At 37.1% G+C, this 23,765-nt stretch overlaps 1 protein-coding gene and 1 pseudogene across 1 annotated transcript; one reads left to right on the top strand and one right to left on the bottom strand.

Annotated features, from left to right (window-relative positions):
• Window positions 1-693: 693 nt before the first annotated feature.
• On the top strand, window positions 694-9,663 carry LOC129875678 (proline-rich receptor-like protein kinase PERK7; annotated as a pseudogene).
• Window positions 9,664-15,149: 5,486 nt separating this feature from the next.
• On the bottom strand, window positions 15,150-22,687 carry LOC129876182 (cyclase-associated protein 1-like). Its single transcript, XM_055951531.1, has 10 exons — window positions 22,252-22,687; window positions 21,082-21,250; window positions 20,946-21,010; window positions 17,585-17,891; window positions 17,360-17,507; window positions 17,166-17,275; window positions 17,009-17,064; window positions 16,849-16,905; window positions 16,598-16,741; window positions 15,150-15,617 (listed from the first exon to the last, which is right to left on the bottom strand). Exons 1-10 carry the CDS (start codon window positions 22,519-22,521, stop codon window positions 15,531-15,533), a joined length of 1,413 nt encoding a protein of 470 aa, XP_055807506.1. The 5' UTR covers window positions 22,522-22,687; the 3' UTR covers window positions 15,150-15,530.
• Between the last annotated feature and the right edge of the window lie 1,078 nt (window positions 22,688-23,765).

Here is a 23,765-nt window from a genome sequence, read left to right as displayed (position 1 = left end):
AATCACATAGACAACATCAGATATCAACCAAATATGACTCGAGAAAACTATTGAGAGGGGTAAAATGGTCTTTTTATAAAAAATTTCAAAAATGACCTTCAAGGTCATTACAAGTTTATTTTATTCTAATGAATCCAAGGCAGAAATAATTGGTTAAGCAGATGTAGGATATTCATCCGATCCGCATAAAGCTTAGTCTTAAATGAGCTATTTGTTTACATGTAGAGGCACAATAATATATTGGCATTCAATGAATCAAATACCTGCAACCACTTCTTCCAATCATGCAGAAATAATATTTATCCATGAAGTAAGTTGGGAGTTTATTTGATTGAAATCGATGACTCATCATATTCATGAAGTATATGATTTTCCTTTGAAAAAAAATATTTCAATCACCATGTATGAAGATATGACAATATATATAGCTCAATTGAAAGAGGATACATCAAAGGAGACTAGAAAAAGTATATTTCATCAAAGTTCTTCTAACACATCATCTCCAACAAAATAGTGAGATAGAAGTTCAACAAATTTGTTCAAGTGATGATCTTGCAGGCTTATTCATTAAGGTGTTTCCAATATAAACATTTGAGAAGTTGAGATATGAGATTGGAATGCATCGTCTTCGAAATATCAAGTAAAGTTTTCCTCGGTGGGAGTAAAATACACATTGTACTCTTTTCCTTAATCATGATTTTATCTCAATTGGGTTTTTCTGGTAAGATTTTTAATGAGGCAACATTCAAGGCATATAATGAGCTGTATGTATTGTTTTTCCTTCAGTAGACTTTTTCCCACTCAGCTTTTCCTAGTAAAGTTTTAACGAGACATTATCTATGGACGTCCAGGGGATGTTATAAATTCATTGAACTAAGTGGATTGTCCATTTAGTTTATTCATGAACTATTACATTCATGTATGTGTATTCCCTAGGTGATATGAGCCTTTTTTTTGGGATAACAATGTATCTACTAATTTGTCATTCACATGGTGATCTTTGGAGTAATTTCTCAACATATAAATAGAGAGATCATTCACCATTGTAAGTGATACTTGAATAGAAGAAAAGTTATCTTGTTCATCTACATTTCTTGCCTTCTTCTCCTTATATTATACTATTCTGAACTTAATTTTATAACATATTTAAATTTATTAAGACTTTTAATAATAAATGTATTATCATGACTTCAAGTATTTATAAGTATGACATATAAATATATTAGGATTAAGAAAGTTACTCACCTGGACCAAAACTTTTATTTCCCCTTGAAGATATTAATAAATAAAAAAAATAGTGAGTATTCCTTTACTTTGGGAGAAGTATGAGGAAGGGAAGATGACTCACAGTTTCATTTTGTAAAAACTATTTTACTTTCACCTTTCTTTCCTGTTGAAAATCCTTCCTATGCTTCTCCTAAAAGTATCAATCACCTTTTCTATTATTTTACTCTATTTTCTTTTCTCTAATTCTTCCCTAACATGTCTTCTCTTTTTTCAAAATTCTCTTTACAAGACTGTACAAAAGAATGATATGAATTTTTTGACTTTTACATAACTATCTTGTTCATTGTTTAGGAAAAATTAGATTATATTAAAGTACTAGGTTTGTGATTAATTCTGCATGCAATTACATTTTTTTCATATGATGATCTAGTGTGATTTTCGACATGAAATAATTATTTTGGGAGATCTAGTGGCAAGGATCTATAATACGTGCTTTTTCCTAGCTAGGATTAATCAAGGATTCCTCAAAAATGTTTTCATCACAATTTGAGGAATCTCCACCTTCCTCCTCCTCATCATCATCTCCATCAATCATATGATAACTCTTTATTCAATAATTTAAATTCTAAGTCTTCTTCGTATAACGAGGTTTCATCACCTAGCCCACCATTTGAAAATAATAACAATTCTTCTTCTTATGATAACAACGAAAACAACAAGAATATTAAGTTAAAAACTTGATCAAAATTATCAGATTCATCGAAAGGGGGATCTCAATCCCTTCTGACCCCACCGCCATCTCCACCACCCCCTCCTACTCTCATTCACATGAAAATAAGTCACTGCCACTACCAAAATATGATAATGACTAATCCAATAATAATAATCATAAGAAACCTATTTTTATAGGAATTGGTGTTGCTGTTGGATTATTATTACTTCTTATGCTAGTTTTCCTCATATCCTATAAAAAGAAAAGAAGAAGAAGAAGAAGAAGGCCACGTGATCAAATGGGCTTACACATGGACAATACTTATAGACCCAAGAGTATAAATCTATTCTTTTTTCATCTTTTAATTAATTATTACCTTGTATTGTTTGTTATGTTGTAGATATTAGTATGTTTTCTTTTCTCAATTTGGCCACTAAATAAAAGCTTCATAAATTTGAACAGGAAATGACTATAATAAGAATGAACAACAAGAGAATTGGGACAACTACAATAATGTTGGATCTATCAAACATGTTGTTAAGATACCCCCTCCAACTAATAGTGATGGAGTTAGCTAAGAATATAATTGGCCAATAGCACCACCACCACCATCACCATCAATGAGCAACACGAGCTCTACTAATTTCTCCACCACACAACAACAACAACAAACTCCTAATGTGCCACCACCTCCAATGGCATCAAATATATCTTCAGGTTTTATTAACCAAAGAAATTATACTTATGATGACTTAGCAACTGCAATCAGAGGATTTTTCAAGTCCAATATTTTTGGACAAAGTGGTTTTGGGTATGTAAATAAAGGGATTTTACCTAATGGTAAAGAGATTGTGGTAAAAAATTGAAAAATCAACCAGTGGACAAGGAGAAAGGGAATTTCAAGCTGAAGTTGAAACTATAAGTCATGTAAATCACCGACATCTCGTGTCTTTAGTTGGTTATTGCATTGCTGGATCTCAAAGGATGCTTGTCTATGAGTGTTGTATCTTAGTTTTTGATGATTTAACAAACTACCGTACAATAAAATGATGCAAAGAGGGACATAGGAGACAAGAAATGCATACTGATAGGGAAAAGTTATGTGTTTGTGTTAATTACAAAGATATGTGACAAGGGGAAATGTCCTACATAGGAAATGTATGAAGGGCCTAATTATGAATTGATTAATTTTCTCAAAAATTAATTTCACTAATTTGGTCCCTCATACATTCCACCTGTGGGGCAGTTCCACCTGTTATATAGCTTTGTAATTAATATGAACACATAACTTCCCCTTATCAATATGCATTTGTTGCCTCCCATGTCCCTCTTTGCATTATTTTTTGTATGATAGTTTTTAAAATCATCAAAACCCAAGATACAATATTTTCTCCCCTTTTTGATGATGACAAACTATTTCCCCTATCGACATTATCGTTCCCTTGTCATATGGACCAGATCACTTGATCTGAACTGGCTACCTGTCATTAAGTTTTCTTCCCCCTCTTGGCATCATAAAAAAGTTAGAAAAGCAAACCAAGTAAAGTAATACGCACTCTCGATAAATTCATGTCCACCAGACAACATTAACATGAATGAACTAGCAAGAGCAAAAAAAGAAGAATTGTAGACAAGGAGGCAAATTTTCATTCATAGTTCATCAAAATAGCATAAAAAACATTGCATTAACAAAAATGCATAAGGAAAATGATTAGTTATAGACATGGAGATAGAAAATAAATACACTTAGGAAAGAAAGAAAAAATAGAAGGACTAGGAAGAGGGAGGATGAGAAAGAAGGGAATGGAGAACCATCATCATGCGCTCATTTTCAGCCGCATAAGCATATAACAATTATTTTAACAGATCCTCCACTTCACAATGAGACTCTTATTTTTAGTAGCTAAGGCATGAACTTGTTCCTTCAAATTAGCCTTTTCTTTCTAAAAATTTTCATCACAACCTGGTCCCTGAGTTAGGCCTTGCTGCAAGATTGCTTTTATTCTAGCAATTTCATCATCACACCTTGCCATTTCAACGGTTATCTCCTCCAGATCTACCTTCAGTTTATCTTATTGTTGCAAAAAGTCTTGACACCTGGGACTTTGATTTGTTGTCCATTCTTCCCTCAACACACTCACAATTCAATAAGAGTGGCTAATAAGAAGGATTACTTCACTATCCCTACAATTTCTTCTCCAAACTCATCTTATAGTAGGCAAAGACCTTGTTTAATAAATAATCGTATGCCAATTTATGTTTTCCATCCTTTGCAATTATCACTTTGTGCATAGGATTCTTATTCATTTGAGTCAAACTCTGAACTACCAATTATTTTTCAGCTGCTAGGATACTTGATCTATTCCCCCCCCCTTTTGATAGGTCCCCCTCAAACATACATTCAGTTGCATCTGTAAGAACGGAATCAGGTTGAGACTACAGAGTTATCTCGAAGAGAGAGTAAGAGACATCCAAATATAAAACTGACTAAACCTAAAAAGGAATGAAGGTCATCTTGGGAGAAAGAGGAAGGAGGCAACATGACTAGAAATCCCAAAAAGAGGTTTTGAAAAGATACGGATTCTTGGGTTTTGAGGGATGAATTAGAAGGAGAAGATGGTTGAGACATTGTAAGATATATGACAATGGATTAGAGAGGTGGAAAAAGACACATGGCATTTTTGAATAGTTCTCAAAGGCATTTTAAAAAGCAATAATTTTGATACTAACCTTTAAGGAAGGACCTGGTCCATCCTTGAACTCTTTTGAAGGATATTTTCCTTGAGTCTATCCCATCAACATTTCTTTCTTAGCTAGTGCACCATATGTGTATACCTACAGAAGGTATAAGACTGAATTTAGACCAAAAGATACATATTACTAACAAGGATATATGTTCCCTAATCAATGCCAATCAGAGGGTTGTTCGCATCAACTCGGGTGAGTCAATTCAAGTTGATCAGCCCTAACTGCAGCCCATTTTTCTTGCATTGATCCCTCTTTAGAGCCTTTGTTTAGAGGCCTACTACTTGGTCTTCAGTTTTGTAAATTTCATGCAAATATTTCTCTTCTCTACATTGTCCCTCAAAATTGATGATCCGCGTCAATGTGTTTCATTCTCTTATGATACACTAGATTCTTGGCCATGTTTAATGTACTAGTATTGTCACATAAGAGTGGGACAATGTTTGTGACTATCCCAAAATTCTCTAGTTGTTGCTTGATCCATAGGATCTAAGCACAACATGATGCGGCCACTACATATTTTGCTTTAGCTGTGAGACGATCCACTTAGTTTTGCTTTTTGTGCTCTATGAAATCAAGAAAGAAACAAAAAAATAAGTCATTTTTGAGGTGCTCTTTCTATCGACCAGGTCCCCTGCATAATTTGCATTAGCATAAACAAAAAAATACCAGATGGGTAGAATAGGATCACGTCCCCTTCAAGTATCTCAGAATCCTTATAGCAGCTTTCAAGTGAGACTCCTTAGGATAAGTACTGAAATCATGCACATATTTCAACATAGAACCCAATGACAGGTCTGCTCGCAGTGAGATATAATAAGGACCCAATGATTCCTCTATATTTATTCACTTCTGAACCAGGTTCATCACCATTAAGTTTAGAGTTAGTTCCTATTGGAGTATTGATTGGCTTTGCATCCAGCATGTGTAACCTTTTTAGAAGCTCCTTGATATACTTCTCTTGACAAATGGAAGTTCCAGCATGTGTAACCTTTTTAGAAGCTCCTTGATATACTTCTCTTGACAAATGGAAGTTCCATGTGGAGACTACTTTATTTGTAACCCCAAAAAGATACTCAGTTCTCCTATCATACTCATCTCAAATTCACTCCCAAAGAGGATAGAAAATTCTTTGCAAAGTGAGTCAGATGTTTCTCCAAGGAAACTATTATCCATGTAAACTTGGAAAATGAGCATATTCTTCTCCTTCCCCTTTAAGAAGAGTGTATTGTCAATTTTCCCTCTATTGAAGCCAATGTCAAGAAGGAATTATAACCATCTTTCATAACAAGCTCTAGGAGCTTGTTTCAATCCATAAAGATTTTTATTCAGCTTGAGAACATGATTTGATTTGTCAACATCTTCATCATCTGATCAGTTTGCAACTTCAAGTTGAGCTTGGTCACTTTCTTAAGCATTTTGAGATGGACCAGGTCCCGTGTTACAAGTTTGTTCAATAAGGATGTGCTCACATGCCCCAGTCTTCTATGACCTAATTCTCCCAAAACCAAGAATGTATCCCTTCTTTCCATTTTCAAAAGAGACACTACCATCTTGCAGTGCCTTAAGTGAGAGGAAGTTTTCAGTCCTTATAGTTATGTGCTTAGAACATTCATTATCCATAAACCATCACTGACTTCTTCCTCATCTTGAAATATACTAATGCTATTAATGAGAAAATGTTTTTCAGCAGTTAACTCACAGAGTGATTCAATCAACACACCAATCAATGTTTTAGTTTTTTGATGGAATAACATTCAAGATTTTCTTTAGGCCAAGCAAGGTTACCTCTTCATCAGCTTCATCTTCAGATTTTGCCATAAAGGTAACATGTTGTCGAACACATTTTCATCGTCCTTAACAGCCACCATGGAGGCATCCTTAGTATGTTTATACTCTTTATAATCACTTGAGGAATTTCTCCAAATAGCTAGCGCTCTCTTCACCACATAATCAGCAGCAGCCCTTCTTCTTGACTTCTCAGGGACCTAGTCCCTTCTTCTATCTCTGTCTCCTCTAGGCTTGATATATTCTTTTTTTTCCTGCTTATTCAAGGGACAATCTCTAATGAAATGTTCAGGCTTCCCACACTTGTGACATAGGTCATTTCAATTTTTTGACATGCTGGTGTTTCCCTTCTTCATAAATCTACTGTGCTTTCTCACAATCTTGTAAAATCTGTGAGTCAAGTAGGTCATATGTTTATCCTCCTCACCATCATCACTCTAAGTGACCTTAAGAGCTAATGATTTTTCTTTCTTCCCTTTATTCTTAGATTGATCATGTTGCTTATTCAACTCTTGTGTTTGAAGATTTTCGATGAGCTCATCCATAGTGAGAGTTTTCAGGTCCTTGGCTTTAGTGATAGCATCGACCTTACTTTCCCATGATTTAGGAAGAATCCGAAGAACCTTTCTTACTTGCATGCTTGGATGAATGGGTTCCCTTGGACAGCAAGCTCGTTTGTTATAAAGAAGAACCTGGTGTACATTTCATGAATAGTTTCCCCTTTCTTCATCGTGAATTTTTTTTGTATAGAGTATTGAGCATGTCTACCTCGATTCTTTTACTTGATCAGTTCCTTCATGGGAAGTCCTTAGACAATCCCAAATCTCCTTAGCTGATTCACATGACGAGATCCTATTATATTCTTCAGCTTCAATATCACATACAAGAAGCTTTTTAGCCTTGTAGTTCTTCTCAATCTTTTTCCTGTCAACCTCACTGTCTTGTTGCCTATTTTTAGGCACAACTTTAGTAACCTTTCCTTCCTTCAGTTCAGTTGTGGGAACAAAAGGACCATCAAAAACAATATCCCACAGTTCACTATCTTTAGCCATAAGGAAGTCATGCATGCGAGTTCTCCACCAGCTATAGAATTGGCCATTGAAATGAGGGGATCTTGTAGATGATTGTCCTTCCTCCAGATTTAGTAGATCAGCCATTCTTTTTGAGATTCTCTCTAGGTGTTAACCGATTAGAGTGCCCTAGCTTTGATACCAATTGTTAGAATGTATGTGTCCATTGTTGCTTAGGGACCAGGTCCCTAAATAGAATAACAATAAATAAACAACTAATGCATGCAAGGAACAAGACAAGATTTTACGTGGAAAAGCTCTTTGCTCAAGAGAGGAAAAACCACGACCTGTCCAATAGGATTTTACCAACCATTCTTCATAAAGATGTGAGAGCAAAGTAGTCTATTACAACCTATTGTAACTAGATACTAACCTTCTCCACCCCTTGGCTTGCAATACCTCAATTACAAGACTTTGAGCCTAAACAGTATCTTTATTTCCCTCTATCCCAACTAACTCTAGTTGACATAGACTTTAGAAACATCTTCGAAGCTAACTCTTGCCATGTACTCGATGCGAAACACATACAAAGAAAGGTGATCAATATTCCTTTACAGTGTAGGAATTAATATTACAATATTTAGCACACTAGACTCAATATTACAACAAAGCAGCAACCTAAAAACTATTCTTCAAAAGTAGATCGATCAGGTCCCTTGCTACCTTGAGGAAGTTGTCCTTTCTTTCTTTTGAGCATACACACCTTTTGCCTTTTTTCCTTGAAAATATGATGTGTAGAACTAAGTTGTTTCATGTTCTAAGGATAGTATTTGATGTATGGACAAAACAACCTAGTCTTCTCTGATTGGCTAGACTCTTGCTGTCCTTCAACTGCTGCCCACCAACCACAGTAAGTGGTGGAAGCTTTTATCGCTGGTTCTCATTTGGTGTATGACACACATTGTTCATGGGACTAGGTCCGCCGATCAGGTCCCATGGTTTGACGAAACAACCTAGTCTCCTATGATTGGCTGGACGACCGCTATCCTTCAGTTGTTGCCCACCAACCATAGCAGTGATGGCAGCTTTTACAGCTAGTCCCCATTTGGTCTGTGACACACGTCATTCATGAGACTAGGTCCGCCAATCAGGTCTCATGATTTGTTGATGCATCAAAACCTGAAGTATAACATTACACCTTCATGTAATACAATGTTTAGCTTTATTCACATAAATTCTAAACAAAACAATTAATTATCAGGTTGTTGATTTTGGGTTAGCTAAGCTTGCAGTCGATAACTTACTCATGTTTCTACTCGTATCATTGGAACTTTCGGGTAAGCAATCCGAAATTTGACTTGACTTCTAATTACGAAAGAGTAATTTTAAATCATAGTCAAAAGTTGAAGGATATATTTCAAAGATTGAATAAAATTTGAAATATTTTTTAAAAAAAACAGGTACTTAGCACCAGAGTATGCTTCAACGGGGAAGTTGACGGGAAAATCTGATGTATATTCTTACGGTGTTATGCTTTTGGAACTTATAACGGGACATCGTCCTATTGATGTCAACAGTGACGGTGATAACTTAGTTGTTTGGGTACGTACATTTTCAATATTTGCTGCTTCAAACAAATTAAGTCAACAAAAAAAAATGTACATTAATAATTATATTGGTATATTCAGGCTTGGCCAATTCTGAATCGTGCAACAGAAGGTGGAAATTATGATGAATTAATAGATACATGTTTGGAAGGAAAATTTGATAGACAACAAATGTTATGCATGGTCACTTGTGCTGCTGCATCCATCAGACATTCTTTAAAAAGACGACCAAAAATGAGTCAAGTTAGTTTCTTTTTTTTATTACGTACTCTAGCTAGTACTAATTTTTATGCACAAATCACCATATATAAAAAAGAATATTTGTTGATCGATGAGGGTATATAGTTTGCAGATTGTACGTACTTTTGAAGGCGATATTTCTTTGTTGAATGATTTAAAGAAAGTATCAAAAGCAGGAATATGTGGATCAGGAGAAAGTTCAGAATGTGATGGAGCTGGTTCATCATATGGGAATAATAAAAAGTTGAAAAAATCTGAAATATCAAGTGAAGAATTCACAAGTAGTGAACATGGATGAACTGGTGAGTTTGTCCACACCAAGGTTCAATCTTAAGCACACAATACATATTTACTAGACTTAAAAGGATGATTTAGGTATTGAAAAATAGTTTTTTTTTCCCTTTTGTATATGTACTGACAGTAGTAAATGTATATGAGCCTGTTTGGATGGACTTATTTTAAGTAACTTATAAGTTGAAAACTGCTTATAAGTTTAAAAAAAAAGTAAGTGCAGCCCAACTTATTTTTTTTGACTTATAAATTGTTTTCAACTTATAAGCTGCTTAAAATTAATCCATCCAAACAAACTCAATTATTTATTGTGGCTTATTTTAAACAAAAAATGACTTTAAATTAGTCAGTCAAACACTCAAAAAAGCTGAAACAGCTTATAAGTGACTTATAAGTCAATCCAAACGGGCTCTATATCTGTTCGTCAGAAGCAGTATGAGTACATAACAATTTTCTGGTTAAGTTTGTGTATAAGCTGAGTCATTTGATCTTTGTGGAATTTAATGTGTTATGTGTTGGGTTTAAGTGCACCGAGCATAGCGGGAGTTTTAGTGCACCGGACTGTCCTTTTATGTGTTGAGTTTAAGTATGATGTGAATTGGGAAATGTGGGGGAACCAAGTGAAGAAAAAAATGAAAAGTCATTTCTCCCTCATTAATAGAAGACAGGAAAATTTTTGTCCCTGTATTAGAAAACACTTCATTTAGCTCTTAAAGGATTGAGTAAGGGAGCCCATGCGCCGTCGTCGCTCGCGGCTTCGACTTTTAATTTGAATTAATTAATTTACAGAACAGAATTAATTTGAAATTTGCAGATTCGAAAAGGACATGTTCCTTCCGAACAGTTCGCACCCATTGCTATAATTAGAGAAGTTTCTCTGAATTTTCTCCATCGAATTTTCTCCCTGTTCTGCATATATTTTCTTACAAACAAAGTTGAGTTTTTGTATGATTTCATTGCTGACTTTAGAGTTTGCTAAAATTATTGAAGTTTGAGGTATCAACAACAACAACAACAACAACAACCCAGTGAAATCCCACATCGTGGGGTCTGGGGAGGGTAGAGTGTACGCAGACCTGACTCCTACCAATGTAGGACGGCTGTTTCCGAAAGACCCTCGGCTCAATAAAAACATAGAACAAGGTCAGACAAGAATATTAGAGTAAATAAGTAGATAACGAAAACGGTCCAAACAATAGTATAATCAAAGCACAAAAAACAGTAGATATTATTATTGGATAATAACATAAATACCATAAATAACATACAGCAGAGTACAAGAAATCATAGTGTGCTAATATGCCTACGAATAAGGGAGAATAAAACCACTATGTACTAGCCTTCTACCCTAATGTGTGTCCTCCACACCCTCCTATCTAGGGTCATGTCCTCGATAAGTCGTAAATGCGCCATGTCCTGTCTGATCACCTCTCCCCAATATTTCTTCGGCCTACCCCTACCTCTTCTGAAACCATCCATGGCCAGCCTCTCACATCTCCGCACTGGTGCATCTGGGACTCTCCTCTTCACATGTCCAAACCATCTCAGTCGCGTTTCCCGCATCTTGTCTTCCACCGAGGCCACTCCTACCTTTTCTCGAATAGCCTCATTTCTAATCCTGTCACTCCTAGTATGCCCACACATCCATCTCAACATTCTCATCTCGGTCACCTTCATCTTTTGCACGTGGGAGACCTTAACTGGCCAACACTCCGCCCCATATAACATAGCTGGTCTAACGACCACTTTGTAGAACTTGCCCTTAAGTTGTGGTGGCACCTTCTTATCACATATCACACCGGAGGCAAGCCTCCATTTCATCCATCCTGCCCCAATACGGTGTGTGACATCCTCGTCGATCTCTCCGTTGTCTTGCATGATAGAACCAAGGTACTTAAAACTACTTCTCTTTTGGATGGCTTGGTCCCCGAGCCTAACTTCCGCGCCAACCTCTTGAGGTGTCTCACTGAACTTGCACTCTAGGTACTCTGTCTTGGTTCTACTCAGCTTAAACCCCTTAGACTCCAAGGTGCGTCTCCAATCTTCCAGTTTAGCGTTAACTCCGCTACGAGTCTCATCGATGAGGACTATGTCGTCCGCAAAAAGCATACACCATGGCACCTCACCTTGAATTTGTCGCGTCAATCCATCCATCACCAAGGCAAATAGGAATGGGCTAATAGCTGATCCTTGATGCAACCCCATCATAACTGGAAAGTGTTCTGAGTCCCCTCCTACTGTCCTTACCCTGGTTTTGGCACCCTCGTACATGTCCTTGATCACCCTTATGTACGCTACAGGTACACCTTTAGCCTCCAAACATCTCCATAGTATCTCTCGTGGGACTTTATCGTAAGCCTTTTCCAAGTCGATGAACACCATATGCAAGTCTCTCTTCCTCTCCCTATATTGCTCCATTAGTCTCCTCATAAGGTGGATGTCTTCTGTAGTTGAGCGTCCCGGCATAAATCCGAACTGGTTCTCTGAAATAGACACGCCTCTCCTCACCCTCATCTCTACCACTCTTTCCCACACTTTCATAGTATGGCTTAGAAGCTTAATACCTCTATAGTTATCACAGCTCTGGCTATCCCCTTTATTTTTGTAAAGCGGGATCATGATGCTCGATCTCCATTCTACGGGCATTGTTGCCGTCGTAAAGATGACATTAAATAACCTAGTCAGCCATTCCAAACCTACTGAGCCCGCACTCTTCCAAAATTCTCCAGGGATCTCGTCAGGTCCGGTCGCTCTTCCCCAGCGCATCCTACGAACAGCATCCTTAACCTCATCGACCGTAATACTCCTACAACCCCCAAAATCGTGACTCCTTCCTGTATGTTCCAAATCTCCCAACACAATTTCTCTGTCCCCTTTGTCATTCAAAAGTTTATGGAAGTATGACTGCCATCTTTGTTTGATAAGGGTCTCCTCTACCAATACTTTTCCGTCTTCGTCTTTAATGCACTTCACTTGATCCACATCGCGTGCCCTTCTCTCCCGGGCCCTGGCTAGTCTGAATAATTTTCTTTCCCCACCTTTCTCTTCCAGTTCAGCATAAAGACGTTCAAAAGCTGCCATTTTTGCCGTTGCAACCGCCACCTTCGCCTCCTTCCTCGTTATCTTATACAGTTCTCCATTCGTCCACTTCTCCACCTCATCCTTGCTCTCCATCAACTTAGCATACGCCACCTTCTTTGCTTCCACTTTCCCTTGCACTTCTCCATTCCACCACCAGTCCCCTCGATGCCGACTACGACTACCTGTCGAGACTCCTAGCACTTCCTTTGCTACAACCCTAATATAACTAGCTGTCCTATCCCACATATCGTTCGCATCCCCACTACTATCCCAGGCCCCCATATCCTTCAATTTCTCTCCCATCTCAAGGGCACTAACCGTTGTCAAACTCCCCCATCTGATTCTAGGTCGTTCTTCCCCGACCCTCCTCGTCCTTGTCATCTTTATCCCTAAATCCATCACTAAGAGCTTATGTCGGGTTGTAAGGTTGTCGATCGGGATAACCTTACAGTCTTTGCACAAACCCTTATCATCCTTCCTGAGGAGTAAAAAATCTATCTGAGTTTTAGCCACTGAACTACGGAAGGTTACCAAGTGGTCCTCCTTCTTTGGGAAACTCGAGTTGGCTATCACTAACCCGAAAGCTCTTGCGAAATCCAATAGTGCGGTTCCTCCTCCATTTCTGTCCCCGAAGCCAAAGCCCCCATGCACATCATCATACCCTCCCGAAATAGATCCGATGTGCCCATTGAAATCCCCTCCCATGATAAGCTTCTCAGTAGGTGGTATGCCTCCCACTAACTCGTCCAACTCCTCCCAAAAGCGCCTCTTATCCTCCTCGCATAGGCCCGCTTGCGGCGCATAAGCACTAATAACGTTCAACGTGATCCCTTCAACGACTATTTTAATCGACATCATCCTATCATTGACTCTCCTAACCTCCACCACCTGATCCCTTAAATCACTGTCTATTAAAATGCCTACACCATTTCTATACTTCGATTTACCAGAAAACCAAAGCTTATACCCGTCTACCTCCTTAGCTTTAGAGCCGACCCATTTTGTCTCCTGGACACAGGCTATATTAATCTTCCTCTTCTTTAGAATCTTAACCAGTTCTATGGATTTGCCCGTTAACGTCCCAATGTTCCAAGAACCTATTCTCAGTCTAGACGCTCCTTTAACCCACTTACCTCTCCTTACCCTCGTCCCCATCCATGAGCGAGAACATGACCCTAGTCTATCATCACTATCCAAAGCCACGAAAATGTGTATGAACTAATAAATTATTTGGGGGTTTAAAATCGACAAAATGTAACTACAAGTATATGAACAAAGGATAGAATATAAAGATATAAAAACCGGAGGTACCAACTCCGGTAGAAATGAACCTGGTTGCCGCCGGAAAATACTGCTCACGTCGGAATACTATTCACGTCGGCGTAATTAGTTTAGTTGCAGCGGTTGTTCGTCACCGGAAATACAGATCTGTACACCTGGAAAAAAAAAAAAAAAAAAAAAAAAAAAAAAACTTTGCCGGAAAAACTAGAGCTTCGCCGGAAAAACGAATTTGTCGCCGGAAAAAGTGTTGTACAGCTCTGGGATTTGAGGTATCACTACTTCTTTAATAATTTATTCGTTTTATCCTGTGAGAAAATAATCAGTAACCTCGAATACAATAAGGGAATTAAATTTCTTAAAGACACAATAAATTTCATAAACTTGAAAACTGTCTTTTCTTTTCATCTTAAAAGTATTTTACTACGTTAACTACTGGAACAACATTATGTTTCTTGATTCTAGTTATTTAACGTGCCGATTTGTAGGCAAGTTTTAGCTTGAAGAGAAAACATTATATTCAATTTTACAGATTTATCGAAAAGACCAAAAATATCCCTGAACTATAAAAAAAAATCTAAAAATTCCATTCATTCATCTTTTAATCTAAAAATATCCTCTTACTCATTTTTTTTTCTAAAAATACTCTTTCATTCACCTTTTAGGCTTACTCGTACCCTTAAAACTAATATAGAAAGATCAGTGTCGAATTCAGTCATTTTTCTTGTAAACAAATTAGCCGGCTCTTTCGTGTAATTAATCCAAGTCTCCCAACCCTCCCCACATCCACATCCACTCCGCGCCTCAACCCCATTGCCATTACTAGATATTTTGCGGGAATTCAATTCCTTCGGTTGACAAAACATAGTAGGATAGCAAACGCAAAGTATGAAAAAGGTCACTAAAATTACACATTAACACAAAGGTGCTTGTTGGTTGATGATGGTCATTTAGTTTAGTAGTGTTGTTTGACATGTTACTCATAATTTTCTCCAAGGTATCGACGGCAGGAGTGGGCTGATATTTTGTTATTAGTCAAATAAATGTGAACCATTAGATTAAAGATTTGGCACGTATTGATAATCTGAAGCACAACTCGAGGAAAATGAAGATAAGAGGAGCCAGCTCCTAAAAATACCGTATGAGAAAAGGAACCATAATAAACAACCGTTGACAATAACAATTTTTTTCCCTTCATATCTTGCTAGTGTTTATCTAAACAACGCTGGACCACTTCACTATTTAAAACATCTAAAAGGAATATCTGCCAAGAAAATTAATACCTTACAAAAATCAAGCTATTAATACAAAAGTAAAATTAAAAAAATAAACAGACGTGTGACCACCAAAAAACTCACAGTCGCTCATTTTGGAAAAATAAAAAACAGCCAGCACGGGATGCGGACAAAAGGTAAAAGATACAATGATCAGAACATAACTTACACTCAACAAAATAAAACAATCAACCACCCTTTAAACTCTTCTGGAAAAATCAAATTGGTAAATAATAAGAAAAGCATATAAGCAATTGCAGGTGGAAATTGCCACCAGTTAACCTCCTGAATGGGAGACAGGTGTAGTCACAAATTGGCCATTCTTATATACATGAGCAAACTGCTGCGGCAAAGCGTGTTCACCCTGCAATAATTGTCGCATGTTAAAACTAGTTCCAACTTATACCCATAAACAGAAAAAGGTAAAAGGAACTAGTTAGATCGAAACAGGAAATACAGAGAAATTTAACGCCGCCAGAAATAAGTTCAACCACTTCTGTTAATAAGATTTAAGATACTCTAAAGTATTAGTAATGATATGTGCTTGCACATCGGTTGAGATGCCATGTGCTGTTCATCTGATACTGGTTGAATACTACGAAGGAAATAACATCATCTTTTGCAAGGAGAAAGCGCGTCTTCAGATTTACTTTCTTGTATGAAAATCATGATGTTGCCAAGAACAGCCAAGGGAAAAAGGAAAAGACAGAAAAACACAACATGAGAATATCATACTGAATTGAAACATGGCAGGATCTCCTTTAAAAACCCATGGTTTGGCTTCAGCTCAGTCTGTAGATGGTCTAAACTCTAAAGTATATAAAGAACAGTGCTTGAAACACTATACCAGAAACTCAGATGATAAGATGATACAGCTCCTTTTCTGTTCTGCCACGTAGCAAAATATTAAGGTGGCATTTGTCAATGACTCCACTTTCACATAAAGAGGTTCCACCTTGCAAGTTGGCATTCGTGAAATTGAGAACAAAATTTAAGCTTAAAAAGAAAATTTAAGTTGAATTATGGTTGAAGTTTTTCAAATCTACTTCTACTCACTGATCTTCTACTTTCACAAACCTTATTTCTTTCAAAGAACTACCAATATCCATGCACAATTTCAACCTAAAGAAACTTTTCGCCAACTTCTGATTCAATTTTTTTTCTGACTTCAACTTCAAATATATGTCCAAAACTTGCATGAGTTATCTTCAATGTAAACACTCGAAAGGTATATTTCAACTAAGAACTTGTCATCGACAATGCTTTTAGAGGTACAGTGAGCGCCAACCACAAAGAAATACATGAATAGATAATTAAGAAAAAGAAAAGAAAAAAAGAACATACCCAATCACTATCAGGCCCTGCACCAGGAACCAAAACATTAATTTCACTTGACTTAGCTGTTGTAATGGAAGTCTTTAAAGAATCTTTGCTCAAGTATAATTGACATCCAGTTGTATTATCGACTGAAATTGTCGGCGCTGAACCCTAAAGTGCCCACACAAGGAACAAAATAAAATGATGAGGTCATGATACATAAAAATGAATTCCAATAAAAACAGTAGTAAACCTCAAAGGAAGCATTATTTATATACCTGACATTGAACCTCCACACCATTGCAGTTGACAACCTCACAAGCTGCCACAACATCCTGTCCATCGAATTTATAAATCAAAATAAGCACTTAGGTATAGGACACAATAGCCTCCAATACTAAAACAACCTATTCCTTCCTTTTGAAATTAATCACTGACCGAGAATACGACTCCCATTTTATTGCACTTATCAATTGTTATGTTGTTGACTTTCCCTGTGTGACATCAAACAAGATCATCTGCATGTTAGCACTGAAAGCCAACTTATCACTCCAGTTTGTGCCACTACTTTATATTAAACGAAAAATGAAGTTACCTTGGATCTGCAGTACTGAATCTTTGCATCCAAAAATATAGACAGATTGCTTTGCATCACAATCATCAATGACTAGATTCTTTCTTCCTATTTGATTCTCAACCACCCATCTTGGAGGAAACACGACATCAAAATCAGAAACATATTTACCTAATCTCAAGCATAGATTAATTGAAAGAAGAAATTTTACTCACTTACGACCCATCTGAAGCTCCAGTTTCGGAGGTCCAGCTTTAGAGAAAGAGGGTGAGCTAACGCGACCTTCCTTTCCTCCTGCACTAATGACACCGGTTCTATCTGCACGGTTCTTTGTCTTCATATCATCTGTCACCTTTCTCAATCCTAGATAAAAAATAACAATCAGCCCAAGGGTAAAACTGTCTTACACTAAAAAGGGAGGGAATGTAGCTGAGCATTACCACCAGTCACTGGCTTCCCCGAATTAATTTCATCAAAAACAGCTGACATCCCTTTCTTCGGGCGTGATGATGAAGCCTGGGGAGATTCAGAGCTGAATAGAGAAGCTGGTGGAGGAGGCGGCATGGGACGACTTGGTGCGGGAGCCTTTGGTGGTGCAGATACAGCAACTTTCCCTGTAGCACTCCACACAGGGCCCAATGGGTAGTGACTCTTAACGTAATCCCGCAAGCCAGGGAGATAAATCTCTTTCAAAGCTTTTGCCCATTCAACATGATTTGGGTCTTTGTTTCTGAACTCCACAAGGACCTATGTATCATGAAATTTAATAGAAGTTAGAATAGTATGACATATCATATTGTACACTATTATACCACCTTATTAATTATTGAGGGGGGAAACAACATACATAAAGCAACCAAACAGCAGAGTATAAATTGGGATCTTTCAACTCAGAATAAAATTCGAAGCGAAAATCCTTTTCCATCAGGAACTGAATGGACTCAGAGTACTGTTTTGCTCTAGCTAAAGGCAACTCAATTGATTGTGGTATTTCAATTTTTTTTGTTTCTCTTTTGGAGTCCCAAAACTATGTAAACAAAGATAGAAAGTTCATTTGTAAGTCTCCTAGGACATGGCTAGTGGTCGAGGCAGGTGAGTAATAACCTAGAGCTTCAAGGTACAAATCCCAGTTATGAAAATTAGGGGTGAGCCTATCCGCTCTGACCTCAACAAGCAGGATTGCTACCTATACTTGTGGGCTGAACAGGTTTAAAGGTGGATAAGTCGAGGTGTGCGCAAGTTGGGACATGAACACTACTGACTAGAAATTACATTTAATAACTACTTTCTTTGTTTTTTAATCAACACCAACAATTACACATCAATCCCAGATAGTTGGGATTAATCATTAGTCAATAGCAAAGAAAGGAAACAGGAGAATGTCTTAAACAGTAATTCTTTTTTTAAAATTAAGAAGTGGATGTTACACTTGTTTGGGAACATTTCCAGACACAATAAGCTACAAGTTCAACCCCTCTTGTCAATTCTTTATCCTTGCCACCACTCTCACCTCCAGCCTTATTTTGGTGATTCTAACTTTGACTACCTTGCGTAGCCCCTCCTACAAATTGAGAACTTCGCAATGGAAGGCCTCAATTTTCTTTTTTTTATTTTGATTATGGGAAAGCCTCAAATTTTCTCCCAGAATTCTGAGATCAAATACCACTAATCCCTAGGAGGCCTTTAGAGAACTCAGAAGTCTGAAGAACTCTCATTGTCCATGGGTAATATTGGGCCTTTTAACCTCTCCTCCCTCCTTACAGGTTGAGTTCGCATCCTCTTCCACTCTTTTAGATACCCTCGACGGTCACTTCAAATTGCAACAACTTTTTCTTTAAAAGAGGTAAGATTATAAAGTGTAACCACCTTTTCCAAATTGAAACAATCTCTCATGATGACGTCTTTCTTCCTTCCTCTCTTGGATAACCAAGAAATCCGTGTTTCCAACTTCGAAGGTCGATGGATATTGGACTCATATCTCTACTGACATCTCCACTTAAATACCAGGCTAGATTCACGGGTTAAAATCCATCATTGTAACGTGAGCCTACCATACATCTTGTACTAACTCTGCTGTTGAAAACCCTAGGTTAGATTGCTTGTTTCCAATATCATTAAGAGAGAGAAAAGGTGCACCAGAGAGGTCCCCAATCACCAGATCCATTACAAATGTGACCCAATTATGTTTGTGTTTTGGTTTTAAATGAGAACAAACAAACATGGTTTCTATTACAAATCATCTCACAAGATTCCGCAAATGTTATATATGCACACACTTCAAGTGTCATGAAGTGCCAAATGAAGAATTACCAACTTACTCGCTATCAAGGTTGTGATAAAGCTCTTTTTCTCCAATTTGTTCTAAGGAAAGGATTCCATTATATGATTCAAAAAGTTTGGTAAGGAGGAAAATGTTCTGCATATCCAGTTACTCTGAAGAAAATACATTCCATTAAAAAGGAAAAAGTAAGATTCGTCACATCAGTGAATCCATTTTCATTTACAAATATCCAACTCTACTCCATATCACTTGTTTCAATCAACACTTTTTCGAAAACCGGAATTCCCTGAGGGCCAGCTGTACACAGTTGGAAACTCGGCGGATAATGGACCCACCCATCTACCCTTTCTCCACTTAAAGACCAGATTAGAGGTGGGCCATTGGTTCTTTGATTCGGTTTTATCAAAATTTCGGTTCTATTCTTCGGTATTCGATTTTGAAAAAGTGTGCACCGAATACCAAACTAATTCGGTTCGGTTCAATTTTTTCAACTTCAGTTCGGTTCGGTTCGGTGTTTTTCAAATAGTTTTTTCTTGAATGAAAATAAAATGAGAACAAAATCAAAGTATAAGAAACTTAAAAATTTTAAATCATGTTAAGTGATATGTGTCTCACCATGGAACACTTATTGTGCTTAAAAGACCATATTTGTCTTTGTCAAGAACATTGTGCCTCCAACTAATGCTCGAGGTAAACAAGAACGATGGGTTGATTTACATGACGTACATCAGCAAAAATACGTTTGGGTTCCTCTTGGGAATTAATATTTGAAGTTAACTATCTGAATTGTAAATCTGTTACTACTTTGATTTGTTCATGAATGGTTTAATTGCTAGTTGACTTTTATTTTTTGGTTAAGGAAATGCCCATAGATATAGCATTTTTTAAAAAAAAATTAATAGAAGTTCGGTTCTTCAGTGCACCGAAATTTCGAGACCCTTACACCGAACACCGAACCGAAGAACCGATTTTTTGAAGGAAAAAAAACACTAATACCGAACCAAAAATTCGAAGAACCGAATTAGTTCGGTTCAGTCCAGTTTTTTAATTTTCTGGTACTTATGCCCACCCCTAGACCAGAGTTTTGTTAGTGGCAGGGTTTGAACTCATGTCATGCGCCTACTATTTAGAAATTGACAATAACCTTCAATAATAAAAATATATCACCAAAACACTATCTTTGTACCCGATCCTACACCTTGTATTATTATCATATATCACAAAATTTACCTCAGCCAAACACTAGAAACTGATATATAAAAACAATTTTGAAAGTTAAATATTTGCCATAATTGCCCCATTCCAAAAGCACCAAAAATAGCATTCACTTCTTCATACTGCTTAAAAGGGCATATGGCAAGGAAGATAAAAAGTGCAAATGGATCTATGAACGAAATATAAGTAATCATGGTTCCTTTTCCACCTAATGTTGGCCAGGTGGCACAAAAATATTTTGAAGACTTTCTCAACCAAGAGAATAATCAGAAGAAAAAGTGAACAGCTAGAGAAAGTCTACTTACCTTGTTATTGTAAAACTCTGCCATCTGCCAACTTTCTTCCACGTGTGCAATAGGCATACTCATACCTACAGGGTACCAGCATCGTCAACAAGTGGACTGGTACTTAACAAAGTGGAGAAGTTAGAGAATAACCTACCACAATCTTTTCCAGTGTAAGCGATCCATGCCAGCGCTGTTAGACTATCAACAGCAGCCTTCAAGTGGTTGAAGATATCAGATCGCCGTCCTTCTGTCATTTTTGTAGCTTTCACAATCACGTCATTCAGAGGCTTAAGAAATTCAGCCAAACCAGACATGCTAGGTTTCTGCAGATGAACACCAAACATGAGCTTTATATCAGCAGCATAAGAAGCAGTATATTTTCAAACATGGAACAGATTATTGTGCTTATCAGAGTGCATCATCACAACACCTCAAGGTCCTTTTTTCACTTTGTTTACAATAAAAGAAACAGCACACTTCTTAACAGATGGTCTCTTAAACAGTCTATAGCAGCAGTATGTGCCTCGCATTAAGTAAAAGGAGATAAACTTGAAAGATTTTGTATAATTTGCATAAGAAATTACACTCTTCATGCACTTTGGACAATCTCAAAGTGATAAATTCAACACCTCTTTTGACAAAAAAAATAGCAAGTCGATTCCAAAAAACTTGGATAGTTCACAACAGTTTCAATTAGCAGAACTGCAAAAGCTACAAATGAGACCCCCTTTTTCGGATAAGCAGAAGTTAACAGTAAAACCTATTCTGCTTCTGAGCTCTATCTTATCGATGCAGTTGAAACGATACTTCTTATGCTCCAAATTAACCTTTCTTTCAAGAGAAATTACAAGTCCAATCCAAAGAGAAACCTCATAACTGTTTCAATTAGCAGAATTCACCAACAAGACCTGATCCAACTCTTGAGTACTATCATCTTGATGCGCTTGGAACGAGTCTCCCTACCGTCCAAATTAGACTATGCATATACTGTAAGAATCACTCAACCTTTTCCACTCTCATGATGCACAAAGCACATGAAATACAACAATGAGAAAACAAAAGGCACGTGCTATATAAGTCCTCACATTCGTACTACTTAAATTGAATAGACAAACCGAAGAAAATAAAACTTGCATTAGTTATCAAAAGAAAAAAGGATGCAACTTGCATCACAATTCTTCAACTGTACGTTGACACACTCAACCCGTATACCAGACAGTGAAAGTAAATAAATCAACTGTACAGTATATCATCTGTAATTCTGTTTGTACCATCAACATATTACTCAATTAAGCCTTTATCCAGAACTAGTTAGAAAGCTAACCTGAGTTTCCTTGATTTTGATAAGAAGTTCTCTCTGAGCTTCAAAAGCCTCCTCAACAATCTTAGTGACATCCAAAACTTGTCCACCAATCTTCTCTGCAGCAGTGCGAACTCTCCCGACGAACTGTGACCTCAGATCATCAAAGGCAATAATGGATGGATCTAAAGCCGCCGCAACTTCGCCATCTCCAAGAGAAACTCCGCCACCGATTGACAGCGCTTCCAGCCGCGACACGGCGGACTCCAATCGCTGTATCAACTTCTCATCCATCGGCACGCGCGTTGAATACGTAAGGCCTCCTCTTTCTCTCTCTCTCTCTAGAAATGAAATGAAGTTGTGATATGTAGATCTGGTGAGTGTTTGTTGTTGTGTCTCTTTGTGTGAGTGGGGGGGACTGTGGAGAATGTTTGAGGAAAAGTTACTTTGAAATGCCAAAGGACATCGAGAAACTTATTTTAATATATATGGAATATTGTTGCTGTCTAAAGTTTGGACAATTTAAGGGCATACACGTGTCTAGTAAGTGGAAAATGATGGACTTCACTCGTCTATGCGTTGTAACAAACTTGGAAGTATTTTAAAAAATAATAATAATAATAGTCCGAAAAATATTCGAACTTTGACAAAATTTGCTATTACAATCCCAAACTTTAGACAAATCATATTACCTCCTGAACATTTTAATAGTGCATTTTAAAAGTATATTCGTGATTGAGTTAAGTTTGAAAATAGTGTTGTTTGGATCAAAATAACTAGTTGGAACATTTCTTTGTGTTGATGTAAGTTTGAAAATGTTTAAGTTTGCTAGTTTGTATGATTGAAGTCAATGAACTTGATTTTGTGTTGAATATAATATCCTTGAAGTCAATGAAAAATCTAAAATTTTGACTTCAAAAACAACAATAATATCAATAGTTATCCCACAAAAATTTGGATTAACTCAACCACGAATATACTTTTAAAATACACTATTAAATAGTGCAGGGGGTAATAGGGTCCGTCCAAAGATTGGGATTGTAACAGCAAATTTTGTCAAAGTTCGGATATTTTTCGGATTATTATCCCCATATAGTTCTCTTTAATATTTCTTCCTGAATACAGATTAAGGAAAACCAGACGGATAAAAAGTGTTTTTTTTATTCCTTATTTTTCAACTAAAAAGAAAATAGGGAGGAAATTGCGAGGCGGGAAAATCAACAAATCAACCCCACTAACAAGCGAAAATTTCAAATTGCCAATCAATTGAGTGTAATTGGCAAAAGTTTCCCTCGTCCACCGACTAAGGATTTTCTCTCCTTGTCTATGAGAGTTTTCTTACCCTTAATGGGGATTAAACCAAATCTACAGATAATCACCATCAATTTATTATTTCTAACCTTGCAAACCTACCAAACTCTACCTTGAATCCTCCTTTATCCATCAATTTAAGAATTTTTTAGGTGCTATCTTAAACCCTAAACTGCTTTTGATTATCAGAAATCTTCTAATTTTGCAGCAACTAGGATACGGAGAGT

Source organism: Solanum dulcamara, chromosome 12, assembly GCF_947179165.1.
Source record: "Solanum dulcamara chromosome 12, daSolDulc1.2, whole genome shotgun sequence".
NCBI classification, from domain to species: domain Eukaryota; kingdom Viridiplantae; phylum Streptophyta; class Magnoliopsida; order Solanales; family Solanaceae; genus Solanum; species Solanum dulcamara.
This window is presented reverse-complemented; position numbering and strand designations above follow the sequence as displayed.

What these genes read in the sequence shown, in the direction of transcription:
- LOC129876182 (XM_055951531.1), bottom strand. Translation starts at nt 22,521, where the DNA reads ATGGATGAGAAGTTGATACAGCGATTGGAGTCCGCCGTGTCGCGGCTG. An exon ending in TCAAAATCAAGGAAACTCAG is followed by an intron (nt 21,251 to 22,251) that starts GTTAGCTTTCTA and finishes GTTCATCTGCAG; the next exon opens with AAACCTAGCATGTCTGGTTT. An exon ending in TTCAGTACTGCAGATCCAAG is followed by an intron (nt 17,065 to 17,165) that starts GTAACTTCATTT and finishes GATGTCACACAG; the next exon opens with GGAAAGTCAACAACATAACA.